Source organism: Chroicocephalus ridibundus, chromosome 4 (genome assembly GCF_963924245.1).
Source record: "Chroicocephalus ridibundus chromosome 4, bChrRid1.1, whole genome shotgun sequence".
Classification (NCBI taxonomy): Eukaryota; Metazoa; Chordata; class Aves; order Charadriiformes; family Laridae; genus Chroicocephalus; species Chroicocephalus ridibundus.
The window spans coordinates 367,027-383,752 of NC_086287.1; the positions used below are offsets into that span (position 1 = coordinate 367,027).

Here is a 16,726-nt window from a genome sequence, read left to right on the forward strand (position 1 = left end):
GTTCTGTCTAGGAAGAACTTGGTAACTCCTGCTCGAGTAGAAAATATTGGTGCTTCGGTAGCCCTGCAGCATTTGCTGACTAGTTTTAATTTCTTCTTTTGTTTCTGGAAATGGAAGAGGGACAGTTTGGCATGATGACACACTCCCAGAATCTTTGCTAAGGAACACAGGACTTGAATCCACCCTGCACTAACCTACATCCCTCACCGTTCCCTCGTACAGCCCTTCTACATCATTCGCTACTTGTGTAACTCCAGAAAACACTCAGATTTGCTACCACCAGGTGGAGCAGGGACTTCAGTCAGAGCGCACAACTGCAGCACTGGTATTTGAAAGCACAAGTAGAAATCCTAGGAAATGAAAACCTCAAGATTTTAAGGAAGATATTTTCACTCCTGATTTCAAGTATTTCTCTTAAGGTTTACAGAAGGCAGGGACTTTTCTTACCAGGTCTCCTCAGCAGTACGTGATCAGGACGAGGAAGATAAACCAGGGCCTCTCAACACATCCTCGGGATCACGGACACTTCAAAGCATTTCCTCCAGGTTGGTTTTCAGGTGGGATCCCAATCCTATTGCTGAAAATCTAGCAAGAACAGCTACTTTCAAGTACATAGAACTATTAAAAATCACTTTTAAGCATGCATGAGAGCTTGGCGTCCTAGCCAAAGCCTTACTGAGGTAACAGGAGAACGGCCCTGTCCGAGGGGGAACGGCCGCTGGGAGAAGGGCCCTGTCGGAGGGAGCTCAGCGCTGGCCCACAGCGGTTGCAGCTGGGGTTGGGAACAGGCCGAGAGCAGGAAGGTGTGAAGGAAACGGAGCCCGGCTGACGCTGTGTGGGTGTAACACAGGCGACACACGCAGACCTCGGGAAGAGAGCGTGTCGCCGCAGGCCATGTCCCCCCTCGGGGGCTGTGTCCCTCGAGGGGGTTGGCAGAGAGCGGGGGAGAGGAGTCTCCATGAAGACCGGAATGCAGGTCCCGCATCTCCCCTGGTGAAATGAGAGTGGGCGGGAACTCTGCCTCGGAGAAATCATAGACTCATAGAATCATTTAGGTTGGAAAAGAGCCTTGGGATCATCGAGTCCAACCACCAACCCCACTCTACAGAGTTCTCCCCTGCACCATATCCCCCAACACCACATCTGAACGAGTCTTAAACACATCCAGGGACGGTGACTCCACCCCCTCCCTGGGCAGCCTATTCCAGGGTCTGACCACTCTTTCTGGGAAGAATTTGTTCCTAATGTCCAGCCTAAACCTCCCCTGCTGCAGCTTGAACCCATTCCCTCTCGTTCTATCGCTAATGACCTGTGAGAAGAGACCAGCCCCAACCTCTCTACAGTGGCCTTTCAAGTGGTTGTAGAGAGTGACGAGGTCTCCCCTCAGCCTCCTCTTCCTCACACTAAACAGTCCCAGCTCCTTCCATCGCTCCTCATCAGATTTACTCTCCAGGCCCTTCACCAGCTTCGTTGCCCTCCTCTGCCCTCGCTCCAGCACCTCGAGATCTCTCTCGTGTTGAGGTGCCCAGAACTGGACACAAGACTCCAGGTGTGGCCTCCCCAGGGCTGAGTACAGGGGGACAATCACCTCCCTCCTCCTGCTGGTCACACTATTGCTAATACAAGCCAGGAGGCCATTGGCCCTCTTGGCCACCTGGGCACACTGCTGGCTCCTGTTCAGCCGCTTGTCAATGTGAACCCCCAGGTCCTTTTCTGCCGGGCAGTTCTCCAGCCACACTGCCCCAGGCCTGGAGTGTCCATGGGGTTGTTGTGGCCCAAGTGCAGGACCCGGCACTTGGCCTTGTTGAAGCTCCTGCCGTTAGCCTTGGCCCATCGGTCCAACCACCTTCCCTCATCTCTCCGTGTAAGTTTGCATTCCCGAGCGCCAGGAGCTTTCTCCACCCGCTGCTCCCTCTCGGTGCAGGGGGCTGCCCGGCCTCCAGGGCACCCGTTTGTGCTGCACCGAGCACTGGCTGCTGGAGCAGAAAACAGGCAAGAAACCCCCCGCGGGCAGGTCACGCCAAACTGCTGCTTCTTGCCTTGAGAACACCGTGTTTATTAAGCCTTTTTCTGTGCGCCTTTAGCCCAAAAAGTGGTTGGAGGTCTTCATTATGCCCTGGAGGAAGGTTAAGCCATGAGTTCTCCTGAAAGGACGTGGAGTTTCCTTCCAGGTGCAGCCTCAGACCCACAGTGGCCGGGGTTCTCTGCAGCCGCAGCGCTGCCCGGGGCGTCTGTGGGTGGCGAGGAGACGGCAGGGCACCAGAGAACAGCGTGCAAAACGGCTTCAGTACAGTTCGGACCCAGACTTTACCACCCCATTGCCGACAATATTGCCAGCAGTAGGAAAACAAGAAAAACACACACTTTTAGACAAATCCCTAAATGACATGAAGTAGTTTACAATGAAGGTCCAGATTAGCAGTTCTTGCCCAGGGATACGTATTTCCAAATGTTGTTTCCTACCGCCAGGGCCATCACGGGTCTTTTCAAGGACTCTAGAAGCTTATTTTCTTCCAAATACATCCTTCTGGGGGCTGTACGAGCCGATGCAGGCTTCTTCGAGGGCAGGGCAGGGATCTCGGGGCTGTGTTCGATAAGGTGTCCCTGCCATCACCACGGGCCGACATTACCTAAGTGCAGACGCGCTGCTTGTCGGGCACGTAAGACTAAACAACAGTTAGTGTGAGGTGTGTGTTTTCCAGCACCCCACGTGCGAGTCACTTGGCGTCCTCCTCCCCCGTCTTCCATTACTTTCCCGCAGGGGAGTTTACTTCTTTTTGGGGGGGGTCATGGGGAATAGGACACCTGAGTTTTTGCAGCCTCCCCCTTTGGGAGCGCCGAGCCCCTCAGGAAGAGGGCACCCAGCGCTCGCACAGGGGGCAGAGGAATAGTTCACGGCCTGTTGGGGTGGGAAGGGAGCTGCAGAGCTCAGCTGGCCCGGACCACGCTGCTCCCCCAGGGCCACCCAGAACTACTGGCCCAGGACCGCTGCCAGGCAGCCCCTGAGTCTCGCCAAGGGGGAGGTTCCCTTGGAGCTCTCTGTGCCCTGGGAATCGCCTGTGCTCAGAACAAGAACATGCTCAAAGCAAGAAAAGCGCGGGGGCTGAGCGCTGCCATCACCCCCCAGTGCTGGTGTGTCCGTGTAACGGGAACGGGGTGTTTAGTGCCGTAGTTCCAGCGTGAGGATAATAACGGGATGCGTACGCTGTGAAAGGATGTGCTCCCCTCCCATTCGTCACAGACCTGGGTAAGCTGCTTGTCCCTAATTGAGGCAAAGCTGAAATTCACATTCTTTTAAAATAGAATTGTATACATTCTTTGTTTAAAAGGAGAAGAACAGGAAAAAAATACCTCATTTTCAAGGGCATCCTTGTTCGCACCCAGTGGGATCAGCTCCAGGGATGCAAAATCAAGCCAGGCTCCTGCCAGGACAGCTGGTGGTAAAACCGCCCTCCAGCTTTTCAAATTGAATTCCTTAAACTTGCAGCTTAGAAACTGAACAGCCCCAACACAAAGCACGGACTTCGCCCGCGTCCCGGGAATCCTGCAATACTCCCTGCCTTTGGCTTTCAGGGGGCCTGAGCTCCTGGTGACACGAGACCAGGAGCCGGGCTGGGGGGCGCGCAGCGCCGCGTCCCTGTGCGTCGGCCGAGGGGACCAACGCCAAGGGCACACGGGCACAGCAGATGCCTCCTGAGACCGTGTTTGTTTTTGCGACAGTCAAAGACTTCTTTCTTTCCAGGCGCGATGAATACGGAAGAGCACCGAAGCCAGGCAGCTCATAGGAGCCCTCGGAGCTGCCAGCGCAGTTCCTGCGTCTCCCCCGTGGCTGTTGCATTTCTTAGGATTTTTTTCCCTGCACTTCTGTTAAAATTTCTTCGTCTTGACCCTCATGTTCTTCTTGCTTTTACCCTTGCTTCTGCCCCCATCCCTCTGCGGGGCCCAGGCTCAACCCCCCAGTTTCCAACCTCGTTTAACAACGACAAAACTGGCCTTACTGCAGGGTGAATCGGTGCGTGAAGCAGCTGGAGCTGCTGGTTGCTGCGCCCGCAGTCGCCGGCAATGGGACATCCCTCGACCTGAGCTGGAGAGTCGATAACGTCGAATTCTCAGCTTGTGGTTTGCATCTTGTGATGCTTTTCCAAGGTCTGTGTCACGATCTTTATGTTAGAGGGAAGCGAGAGAGCAGAGCTCTCATTTCAGTCACTCCGGCTTCTCCATTCGAGGGACCCTGTGTCTGCACGACCCCTCGGTGCTCCCCAGCTCTTCCAGCAGCAGCATCCGTCCGTCTGTCCATCTCTCCGGTTGTTCGGGCAGTTCGTGGTGACCGGGCTTTTCAACTCGGATGCCCCAGAGACAGGTGACGTGACTTTTCCAAAGTCACCTGGGAGGGTTGGGACAGTGATGAGAAGTCGTCTGATTGTTCTGGTTCTGTCAGCGTCGTGCAAGCACTGACGCCCACGGTGTGAGTGTCCCAGCTCTCGTGCCTCTACGTTAACGACCCCACGCATCCCCCAGCCCTTTGTTTAGTGCCCACTACAGTTTTTGGTCCCTGGCTTTTACAGTTTGGGACCCTTATGGGTTCTCTCTCATTGCTGTCAGCCCGTTTCTGTCTCATCCCGTCTCTCGCCCCTGCATGGGACAGGTCGGGGACTTCACTCCGCGTACAACCCCCTGCCGTGCTGTCCCTGACCCCGTGGACACCCTCCATCCCGGCCCAGGGCTGGGGCATCCCTTTTCCCGGGGCAGCGCGCAGGAGGCTGTTTCTCCATCACGGCCCTTCCCCAAGGGCACGGGGCACGGCCCCTGCCCCTGTCCCCCCTCAGCCCTGGGACCCCCTCGCCGTGCCCGGCCGTGACGAGCAGGAGCCGCATGAGCAGCGCCGGCCCCGCCGGGGTCCCACAGCCAGCGGGGGGGCGCAGGGAGCAGCCCCTGTGCTGGTGCCCTGGGTGCGTGCGCGGTGGCAGGGAGGGCTCTGGCCGCTTGTGTGAGGGCTGGACAAGGCAGCAGGTGTCCCCCCGGCTCTCGGGGGGCGGCGGGGTGCTCCTGGGGTGCTCGTGCAAGGCACTGGGCGCACACACAGTGCTCGTGCGAGGGTTTAGCTGGGGGGGGAGGAAGGGTGCTTGTGCAAGGGGCCAGCTCTGCCCCCCTCCCCCATGGGGACACAGGTGGCCAAGGGACCCAGGCATTCAGGTGACCCCCCTTCATCCCTGCACACCCCCACTCCCCCCCAGGGACCCAGACGTCTGTCCCTGCTGTGTCCCGTCCCCACCCCAGGCACAGGCAGGGGCCGCAAGGCACAGCTCACACATATTTTATTTATTGTCCCCGACTGTGACAAAGGGGCTGTGCCCAGGGTGTTCCCAGGCACGAGGGGATGTCACCAAGGTGGGGGGAATGACATGGTGTGTCACTGGGGCCGCGGGGACAACAGGGGGTGTCAGCACACGCTGAGGGCGTCACTGGGGGACAATATGGGGTGTTACCAGGGCTGGGGGAGGCGTGTGTGCGTGTGACAACATGGGGTGACCCCGTGTGGGAACAGGGGGTGTCCCTGCACGTTACCGTGTGTGGGGACATGGGACGTTCTTGTGCGTTGCCATGTGGGGGAGGACACGTGGAGTGTCACCATGTGTGTGTGGGGACTCACAGGGTACAGCTCTGTCCCCAGATATAGAACAGGACCCAGGACATGTCCCCTCCCAGAGATGTCCCCACTTGCCTGTGCCCCACAGTGACACAGATGTCCCACGTCCCTGTGTCCCTCTGCTACCTGATGCCATGCCCTGTACCTCAGCCCATGTCCCCGTGTGTCCCCATGTCCTACCCGCGCTCGCAGATGAGCTCGACGACGCTGTGCTCCATGGGGACGGGGTCGAGGCAGCGGTGGGCGGCGCTGGCGGCCACCTCGTCCAGCAGCCCCTGCACCACCCGCTCGTCGGCGGCGAAGCGCCAGAGGTAGAGCTGCAGGTAGTGCCCGTCCACCTGCACCTGCTGCAGCCCGAAGCGCCCCAGCGTCCGCAGCCGCACGCACTCCAGCAGCGTCTTCAGGCTGATCTTGATGATCCCCGTCAGCACCGACACCTGGGACGTGGGGACAGCAGGGACACGTGGCACAGGGCGACAGCGATGCCCCCAGGGCAGGAAGGCCCCAGGTCACATCAGCAGGGGGTTGTGGGGACATCCCTCTCCAGGCCGCTAGCTCCCAGGATACTCTCATCCTGCCCACATCCCCAGGGATCCCGAGTCCTGACACATGGGATGTGGGGACACCGGGGACACGTGGCACGGGGGATCAGGGGCTCCCTTGGCCTCGATTCTGCCAGGGCGCAGAGGCCCCACGTCCCGTCAGCATGGGGACATGGGGTACACCCTTGGCCTGGCTGCCGCTCCCAAAGACCCCCTGAGCCTGGACACAGGGGACAGGGGGACACATGGCACAGGGTGACGGGGACACCCTTGGCCTGGCTGCTGGGAGCACAGGGAGGCCCTGAGTCAAGTCAGCACAGGGACACAGGGACACCCTCACCCCGGTCATCAGCTGCGGGGACCCCAAGTCCTGACACCAGGACAGGGGAGCCTCAGGGGGACAATGGGAACACCTCTGTCCTGGTCTGCAACACTTGGGTCATGGGGACATCAGGGACATGTGACATCTGGGAAGGTGGGCAGTTGAGGGACCGTGGGGACACAAGGCCCAGAGGGGCCCTTGGAGACATCTGGGGACATGGAGACGTCCCTGTGGCCTCACCTTGTTGAACTCGACAGGGCTGAAGATGTCAATGCGTTCGGAGAAGAGCTTCTGGATGTTGCTGAGCAGGTGGGTGTCCATGGGGGCGCTGGGGATGGTGACAGCGGGACAGTCAGGGACACAGGGACAGTCAAGTATTTGAGAAAGCCAGGGGATGTGGGGCCAGGGGCACAGGCACTGCCAGGAGACAAGAGGATGGGGACACAGAGATGCAGAGATGGCCAGGGGACACGGGGACGGTTTAGGGACACGGGAACAGTTTGGGGACACAAAGACAAGGGAACATGAGGATGGGCAGTGGATGTGGGGACAGTCAGGGAACGTGGGGAAGGTCACAACACAGAGATGAGACAACGTGGGACACAGAGCACGTGGGGATCCTCGGGGACGCTGGGAAGTCAGGGGGAACATGGGGATGGCTGGGACGTAAGGGGATCATCAGGGAATGCTGGGACAGTTTGGGGACACGGGGATGGCCAAGGGATGTGGAGAAGGTGGGGGATATTGGCACAATTTAGGGCCAGGAGGAGTCACGTGGAAGATGCAGTGGTGACACGGGGAGCACAGGGGTGACCGGGGAAGGCCCAGGGGGTGGCCAAGAGGGCGCCAGGGCTGACCTGGGGGTGTAGCTGGGGGCGTAGCGCCCGGGTGCCCGTGAGCTGCTGTAGACGGAGAAGGCGCGCCGGCTGGAGTCGCTGCTCTGCGCCCGCCGCACCCCCTCCTCGAAGAGCTGCCCCACCTGCAGCACCGCACCCTCTCAGTGCTGGTATCCCACAATCACCCAAACACCCCCTGGACTCCCCCCCCAAAGCCTCCCAGGATCCCTCAAATCCTCTGTGACCCTCCCAAACCCATCTGGGACCCCAAAGATCCTCAAAGACCATAATGGGGACCTGGGGCATCCCCTCTTGACCCTCCAGGGACTTCAGACCTCCCTCCCCCAGACACTCCGGGGCTCCCAACTCTCCCAGGAACCCTCCAGGACATCTGGGACCCTGCAGGGGACTTTAGGAACCCCCACAGGGACCCTCTGGGGACCTCTGAAGTCCTTAAGGACCTTATGGGGACCTCGGAGATTCCCTCTGGACCTTTCAGGGACCTCAGGGCCTCTCCAGAGAACATCTGGGACCCCCCAGGGCACTTCAGACCCCCCCAGCCCCTCTGGGCTCCTGGCGTTGCCCCAACCTGGACGTCGATGGCGGTGATGTCCTCCACCACACGCTTCATGACAGCACGAACGTTGCGGGGCTCGACGGTGCCCAACCAGTCTCGTGTCTCCACGCTCTTCCTAAGCATCTGTGCCACCGCGGCGCCCTGGACCTGCACGTAGTGGTCGAGCAGCCGCTGCGCTGCCCCCCGCGCCTCTGCGCACAGGGCTGGTCCCGGTGTCACCGCCGGGCCTGTGTCCTGGGGGTGCAAAGGACACAGAGACATGTGGAGACACGCAGGAACACACCCTACACCTCTGGGCACAGCACTGTCCCCACTGTCACAACCGGCCCTATGGCCTGGGGATACAAGGGATATGGGGACACATGGAGATGTGCGCCGTGCCCCCACCATCTGATGTCCTGAGGGCACGGGGACATCAGGGGACACATGGCTCTCTGGACCACCCCACCTGCAGCAGCATCGCTGCCATCCTCATATCCTTGGGGCATCTGGGAAGACCTGGGGACACGCAGAAGCCCCTTGGGGACATGCTGACGTGCCCTTGGGCACATTTGGGAGACACTGGCACAGGTAAGGAGCCTTCTGCCATCCCCAGGGTCATATCCTAGGTGGACACGGGGCGACAGCGTGGCACAGGGAGGGACTTGGGGACATCTTGGAATCCCTCAGGGACATTTCGGGGCACACAGACAGAAGGAAGATCTCTATACTTCCACACACACCATCGTCCCCACCACGACATCCTGGGTGGACACAGGGCCACAGGGAAACGTGGGGCTACTTGAGGTTCCCTGGGGATCATTTTGGGGACAAACAGACCATTTTGGGTCCACTTGGGGATGTTTTGGGGGACAGGACAGAAGGAAGATCCCCAGGCCTCCACGCACACCATGGTACCCACCACTGTGTCCTGAATGGGACACAGGGGGATGCAAAGCCATTTTGTGACATCTTGGGGACGTTCAGGGTGCCCTTAGGGCCATTTTGGAGCCAAGTGGGGCAGTTCTGGGGGCTCACCTGGGGGGGAAACTGCTCGTCAGTGAGGGTGAGGATGTAGCTGATGGTTGTGGCCTCATAGTCAAGGCAGAGGCGGGCGAGGAGCAGCAGCAGGGCTGGGGGTGCCGCGGGGGCCCCCCGCTCAGCCGGACCGTCGGCAAAGCCCCGGGCGGTGCGGCACAGCCAGCGCACGAAGGCCACCACCAGCCCTTCGCGCACCGCCTCCACGCAGAACTCCCCCTGCAACCAAAAACAGGGGGTTACACCCCGAAAATACCACCCGGGGGCCCCAAACCCCCACAAACTACCCCCATAAGCTCCAAACCGCCCCAGTGACCCCCAAACTGCCTCGTGTAACCTCCAAATTGCCCATGACGCCCCCAAGTCTGTCTTGTGCAAGCCCTGACGCGCCCTGTGCAACCCCAAGGTTTCCCTGTGCCAACCCCAGATTGCCCCAGTGACCCCCAAACTGCCCCACGCAACCCCCTCACTGCCCCACGCCACCCTGCGCCGCCCCACAGCCCACCTTGAAGTAGGGCAGGCTGGCAAAGGCGACGTCCTTGGCGGTGAAGAGCTGCACGTAGGCCAGGACGGCCTTGAGCTGGCCAAGGACGGAGGAGGCGAGCGTGGCCAGGAGGTCAGGCAGGCCGGGACCCTCCTTGCCGGGGGGCCGGGGGGCAGCCAGCGCCTGGCGCACATCGCCCAGGCACCCCAGGAAGAAGGTCTGCAGCGCCCGCAGGTAGCGATCCACCCGCTCACGCGCCGCCCGGGCCACCAGCGCGGCGCCCGCCTCGGCCCCGGCCGCGGGCAGCAGCTCGAGGAGGGCGCGGAGGCGGCGGTGGAAGCGGTCGAGCGCCCGCACCAGCAGCGAGGTGTCGCCCAGGCCCCGCTCCAGCGCCAGGCGCCGCTCCAGCAGCTCGAAGTAGCGGGTGGTGAGGGTGGCGGCGAAGGCCTCCAGGCGGCCGTCCCCAGCCCCCGGGCGCCCCTCGAAGAGGCTGCGGTACGAGGCCGCCAGGAGGCACAGGTTGCCCACAAAGGCTGAGCTGCCGCGGTCTACGAAGTCGAGGATGTCGGAGGCGGGAGGCGGCGTGGCAGCGGTGCCGGAGGGGTCAGCTGCGGGCAGCTCGGCCTCCAGCGCTGCCAGCTCGGCCTCGAGGCGGGCACCGGCGTGGCTCAGGAACTCCTCGCACAGCTCCTCGGGTGGCTCTTCCAGCTGCAGCAGCATCTCCACGCACTCAGTGAGCTCCTTGGGGTCCAAGGTGTCATCCCTGGGGGTGGGGGAAATGAGAGGGTTACCTGGGGACAGTGGGAGGTTCTGGGGTTAACAGCAAGAAAACAGGGAATAAGCAAATCAGTAGGCCTCAGAGTAAACGGGACTTATTCAAAAACAAAGGGGAAAAAATACTTAATAGCATCAGCACGTTCCAAAGTTAACAGTGGTTATAGTAATAAAAACTCACTGAAGATCACCAGTAGGTTCCAGAGTTACAATAATAATGAAAAATTACTAAAACTCCTCAGTAGGTTCCAGAATTATCCCTTTATCATAAACCCATAAGAAAAAATCCATATACCGTACCCTTTTAAAAGCTCTCAGTAGCGGTCAGAACTGTCCCTGTTACTTTAGGAATGTTCTGCCCAAGGGATGGTTCCTGCGGTTGCTACCACTGTGCTCCAGGGTTAATGCCCCCCTCCGTAGGGTGCTTCTTGGGGGCTGTTATCATTAAGCTACAGATTTAACACCCTGAACCCTTGAAAAGCTGTCTCCTGCAGCTGTTATCAGCAGGTTTCAGAGTTAAGGCACCACAACCACCACCACCTCCCCAAGAAGGCTGTTTACGGGAACAGCCATCATTAGTCTCCCGAGTGAATCCAGCCCTGCCCGGGCTATTTCCCAGAGCTGTCATCAGTAGGCTCCAGAGTGAACATCCCCCAAACCCCATTTCCCAGAGCTGCCATCAGCAGGCTCCAGAGCGAACGCACCGGAGGCGTGCACGGAGGCGCTGGGCCAAGTCGGCCATGATGGCGTGGCTCTCATCCTCGATGGCGCGGAAGGAGGGCAGGTGGCGGTAGTGACGGAGCACGGCGCGGGCACGGGCGTAGCAGCGCAGGGCCCGCGCAGGCTCTGCCCCGGGCGCCGCCCAGCGCCGCAGCCGCCCAGGCACCTCCACCAGGGACTGCAGCTTCCGCAGCAGTGCCTGCACCCCTGGGGGGGCCGGGGATCGGGGCAGAGTTAGGCACGGGGGCGAGGCAGGGTGGGGCCGTATCGCAAGGGGGGCCACCCATGGGCATGGGGTTAGCAAATGCGGGTGGGGCCAGGAGCTGGATCTGCCCCCCCGTGGGGTCTCCCCACCCCGGAGATCTGCCCCCCAGCCCCCGGACCTGCCCCCTGGGGTCTCCCAGCACCTTGCTATCTGTTCCCCCTCCCCCCCGATCTGCCCCCCTTGGAGTCTCCTCACCCACCCTGGGTTCTCCCCACCCCCCCCGGATCTGCCCCTCAGCTCTCCTCCCATTATCTACCGCCCAATTCTGCCCCATAACCCCCAGATTTGTCCCCCCAAACCCCCTTCAATCTAGCTCTGCTGACAAGATCTGCCCCAAAGGGTCCCCACAGCTCCAGGGTCTGCCACCCAGCCCCCCAGATCTGTCCCCCAAGTCCCAAGATCTAACCCCCAAGGCCTCCCCCAGCCTCAAGGGGATCTGCTCTCTGGGGTCACCCCCTCCCCATACCAGCAAGCTGGGCGCCGCGGCGGTGCCGGTCCTGCAGCGCGGCGCTGACGCGGGCGCTGGAGGTGCTGATGGCGGCCATGTTGGCAGCCAAATCATCCATCTCTGCCTCCATGCGCCGGAAGTCGACCTTCATCTTTCGGATGGTGTCTGGGGAGAAGGAACCGGACGCCTGGATCCCTCGGCTGCCCAGAAACCCCCCGAGTCCCTCCCAGACGCCTGGGTCCCCCCTGCTGGGTGCTCACCAGTGGCAGAAATGAACTTGTTGTAGTTCTCGTAGAGCAGCGTCTGCATGTCACTGTCGAGGGCGCGGATCTCCCGCCCCAGCGCAGCCTCGCGGGCCAACAACTGCCCCAGGGGGCACTCGCTGCGCACCTAAAGGGGAGCAACAGTGGCACAATTGCTCCCAACGCCACTGACATGCCATGGGGCCCACTGCCCCCTGCGGTCCCCCAGTTTACCCCCTGGTGCCTCCAGCTGCTCTCATGGGGTCCTAAGTGCCCTTCATAGCCCTTTTGGGACCTCAGCTGCCCCCTGAACCCCTGACTGCCCCCCCAGGCCCTCCCAGGATCGCCAGCTGCCCCCCTCAGAGCCCTAACTACCACCTGGGGAGCCCTAATTGCTCCCCAGGCCCCCAAATGCCCCCCCAGGTCTCTCCTGGGACCTGGAAATGTCCCCCAAGAGCCTCCTTCTGCCCTCTGGGGCCCTCCTAGGATCTTCAATTGCCCCCCAGGAGCCCTGACTGCCCCCTGAAGGAGTGCTAATTGCCCCCAGGCTCCCACAAACGGTCCTCCCAAAGGGCCGCAATAGAGACACGTACAGTATCCTAAAGCGTCCCTACGGAAGAAGATCCGTAGAGTCCCCGCAGGGTGCTGGGGCGGTCTGAGGGTCCTCCCAGCCCCATGGCGTGCCCTGGCCGGGTCCCGGGCCGCCCATAGCATCCCTCTGGGGGTCCCACAGCACCCTTTGGGGCGGGGGTGTCTGCCGGCAGGGTCTCCACCACGACCCGGAGGGCTCCCGGCGGGGGGGGGAGGGGTCACTGTGGGGTCAAAGGTCACCTTAGTGAGGAAAACTTCCGGGTCGAAGTGGGGCCCGTTGATGTCGGCGGGGTCCGGAGCCGCTTCCGCCGCCTCGGCCGCGGACGGGCCGTAGTACCGCTGGAGCGGCCCGTGGGGACGCCGCCATCCGCCGCCGCTGCTGCTGGTGCCGGTACCGGCCTCGGGGCTGCCGCCAGCTCCGCTCCCCGCCGCCTCCACCTCCGCCATCGCGCCGGCACTTCCGCTCCCCTGCGTCACTTCCGGCCCCTCCCTCGAGCGTCACTTCCGCCGCAGCGTCCCCGTCGCCGCGGCAACCGCCCGCCCGCGCCGTCATGGCGGTCACTCCCGCGGGGACGGGGCGGTGGCAGGAGGCACCAGCCCCTGAAGGTGAGCAGCCGCAGGCGGCCCCGGCGCCACGTCCCCGCCGTCGTCCCCCCGCCCCAGGCCTCATTGCCACCTGACACCCGGCGGGGCTCCGTCCCCTCCCGGGGGGCGCAGGGGGTGGGGACACGGCAGGGGACAGGTCCCGGTGCCCCTTGGCGGAGGGTCACCAGCTGGCCTTGGGGACGGGGAGACTGGGGAGAGCGGCGTTGGCGACACCGGGGATGGGGACATCAGCGCCAGCCGTGGCCTTGCCCTGCCAGGGCCTGTGCACCTCACCGCCATTTGTGTCACACAACGGGCCTGCCTTTGAGTGGCTGAAAACATTCACCCAGGGCAAGGCACCACCGTCACCTCTGGTGGGTTCTTTCTCTCTTCCCCTTCCAGGCGACGCTCACCAAGCCCCAGGCACCGGCAGCTTCCCTGAGACCTGCAATCCCCCCGTCAACGGACAGTTAACTGCGTTCTTCGAATTCCAGTAAACAGCTACGATGCAGAAAGTGATCGCTTTTGGTATTTCATCTTGTCCCATTATTACCGAAGAATGTGTGATGTTTGCTGCAGTGACCCCAGCTGCACGCTATACATTTTAGCGTGTTATTTGTGGCATTAGCATTCACGAAAAGTACAAATTATCCTGTGTATGAATCACTGTAACGTTCTGGAGAAGCACCTTTAGATGGCGCTGAAAAACCACTCTGGAAACAACAGCTCACAGCTGAGTTCTAGTTCTTGGTTTGTTACAACTTCAATAAAGACACCCCCAAATATTCCATATGTTCACCCTGAGCTGGGGGTGTGTGTGTGAGGAAGATCAGCACTCTAATTTTTATGCCTCAGCGAAAGCATTGCACTATTAGGACTATGGGAGAGCACTGAAACCAAAATAAACAAATTACTCCAATAACTAGATGTTCAGAAAACACTGAGGGGCTGGGTGGTGGGATGACTTCAAGAGAGCACGTCCCAGTGCTCCGGCTCCCGTGGATTTGATGCTGCACCCTGTCGTTGTGCTGCTTTCATCCACCGTGATGCTATTGTTGGGATCAACCCGCATTTGGAATTCTTCCTTCTCTGATTTTGCATGTCCTCAGCGCATTCGCTGCTGCACAAGGTTCTTTTGCGACACGCCTAGAGGTTACATATCCCGACTCCGTCTTCCCAAGACCTTCCTCGCGATGGAGCTCTGAGGGTCAGAGGGCTGAGCACGGTCACACGCTGCTATAACCGACTCCTGCAGCTCCGAACGCAGACAAATCCTCCCAATGGAATTCTTTGCCTGGCATCACTTACGCAGCGTCCTTTGCCCGTTGACGCCTTTGCCCAGCCCTGTGCTGATGCCGAACGGTGGCAAATGCCACGCCAGCGGGACCGGGACAGCTGCCAGGAGTCTGAAGCATTGGCCGGTGCAGGAGGAGGAGAAGGAGGAAGGTGCACAGCACCCACAGCCTCCCACAAATGCTGCCACCAAACACACGGCTGCGCTGGGGTGGGAATCAGAGGGGGGCACAACTCACCGGAGGTTCAAGAACCTTTAACTTCAGTTTGTCAGTTTAAAACTCCTGAGGATAATTAAATATATATTTTCTTAAAATCCTGTTTTTGAGTTCCAGAGGAATGCAAAGGATCAGAGACAAAGCATTAAAACAGGAAAAGGTTTCCTTTGCAAAGAAAGGCCAAAGGCAAGTCAAACCTGGGTAACAGCTGGGCTGTTTGGTACCTAAACCAACACAGAGAGATGCCAAAGACAGTTCCCCCTGTAGCTCAGTGTCTGAAGCATCGCTCGCTCAGAGCGAGCACGAGAGATACAAGTCATCTCCCAAATGGCGCGGGCAGATGTGGCAGAGCAGTGAAGACCTGCTCCCTCGGAGCTTGGGTAGCTCTGTTCAAATTGCCGTGCTTCAGTTCACTGAAAACGCGCTGTTTCTTGGGATAATGTTGAAATTGGGCTTTGAGGGAGCAGGTTCTCTACAGTTCAAGTAAAACAACTGAATGATTTGATCTTCATGTTTAGCCCAGCTAACACGTAAGCACAAGGAAAAAAACCACTTGAGCAAAAAATTCTAAAAACAGAGATTTATTTACAACAGTAAAAGCAAACCAAACCCACCACCATTCTGAAGACGGGGCTGTCCCAGTGGCCTTTCATCAGGAGTCGTTTGCTTCAGAAAATCAAAACAAAGCCCATCAATTCACCCGTCATTCTTCCAAACAGAAAAAGTTCGGAGCTGCCATCTCTTACTGGAGAAGCAGGAAGAAGAACGAGAGAAAGTCACTGCTGCCTCCTTTCTACTTGTCTTCCCTGCACATTTTTTCCCAAATGTGGGAAAAATGTTTGGTACAGCTGGAACAAAGGGCAACGCAGTCCATTTATAGACCTGGACCCGGGATTGTCCAAGGACAAAGGAATTCCTAATGGGTACAAGGGCCAAAGGAAGCATCCAGCCATTAAGGAACACGGGCTTGCTGGAGAGGAGAAGTCCTGCAGAGGTGGTTGTTCCAGGAAGGTGAGAGAAGCAAATAAGCAAAGACTTTCATAAAGGAAAACCAGAACACACCAGCAGCTGGTACAGAAAACAGACAAGATGAAACACAGCCGCTCTGCTCAGCTGCTTTGGAACGTGAAAGGTTTAAACAACAGGCAGTGGAGGTTTGTCTGAAGAGAGAAAGAGCGTTTTATTTTAAATTCTTTTTTTGTTTCTCCCAACAGGCACAGTATTTTTGAAGTTATAGATCTCTTACTTCAATCATAGGCAGAGTTAAATAATTGAGCTATGGAAAAATACAGCTGGCGTCGTGATGCGAGTGAGCAGCCCAGCAATCAGCCCGATGAAAGGCAAGGAGGGCGAAGGGAAGATGGAGTTCCCAGCCCCTGCGCTCCCAGAGCTCCACCTCGGGAGAGGAAATCCGGCATGCACTGCGTGATCATGGGGAACGGCTGCTTCAGAAACAGAACCGGGAGGGCTGTGCCTTGCCCACACCTCATGTGAGCGCTGCAGCCAGGGATCCCCAAAGCACTATGACTGGCAAAGCAAGGGTTTATTAGGGTACCTTCTACAGGAATAAATAAACAAAAAAATCAACCCTCCGATCAAATCCCTCCTTGACCTGCCACCACCATCCCAACAGCACCACTTGGGAGTTTCGCTTGACCTCAACCTCTGTGTTTATTTGCACAACATCTTCCCAAAGTGCTCTAACACCAGGGCACCATAGTAACTGAAATTAACTGGACTTTTTGCTATCAGATTTCTTTACACTGATTTGGCAGTCTAAGGGAGTGCATCTACAAGTGTGTGGGAAGGTACTGGAAGACACTATGTGTACGATGTCTACGATATGTGTGTAAATCAAGGTGCTTTATGGACTTTGGCCCTCCCTTCTTGCAGGGTTCATCCCCAGCTTTACCCAGAAGCATGATAAATAAGACCAAGCTAGCATTTACATAAAGTCTTGCAATTCTTCACTGCGACAATTAGAGAGTGTAAGGGTCCAGATCTACTGCTAATTTCATTTCAAAGCAGTAGAGATTTCACTTCGACCCAGGGACACCAAGGATACCAACAGGTCTCCAAGTCTGAAAACTGAGACCAGGTACCAGCTGAGTGGCCACACTGGAATGTAAGTCACACATTCATACAAATCTCATAAACCAGCATCC

At 58.9% G+C, this 16,726-nt stretch overlaps 1 protein-coding gene across 3 annotated transcripts; it reads right to left on the reverse strand.

The window, feature by feature from the left end:
* Nucleotides 1-447: 447 nt before the first annotated feature.
* Nucleotides 448-12,965, reverse strand: VPS51 (VPS51 subunit of GARP complex). Of its 3 annotated transcripts, XR_010070690.1 has the most exons (12): nt 12,706-12,964; nt 11,893-12,022; nt 11,651-11,797; nt 10,904-11,126; nt 9,447-10,188; nt 8,942-9,160; nt 7,937-8,158; nt 7,369-7,490; nt 6,752-6,839; nt 5,828-6,084; nt 3,352-4,384; nt 448-585 (listed from the first exon to the last, which is right to left on the reverse strand). XR_010070690.1 is itself a non-coding variant. In XM_063332004.1 (10 exons), the coding sequence occupies exons 1-10, from the start codon at nt 12,910-12,912 to the stop codon at nt 5,824-5,826; spliced, it is 2,361 nt and encodes a 786-aa protein (XP_063188074.1). In that variant the 5' UTR covers nt 12,913-12,964; the 3' UTR covers nt 5,299-5,823. The 3 variants fall into 3 exon arrangements, 2 of the variants coding, with proteins under 2 accessions (XP_063188074.1, XP_063188076.1); XM_063332004.1 differs by lacking the exons at nt 448-585; nt 3,352-4,384 and having other exon boundaries at nt 5,299-6,084; XM_063332006.1 differs by lacking the exons at nt 448-585; nt 3,352-4,384 and having other exon boundaries at nt 5,941-6,084; nt 6,752-6,928; nt 12,706-12,965.
* Between the last annotated feature and the right edge of the window lie 3,761 nt (nt 12,966-16,726).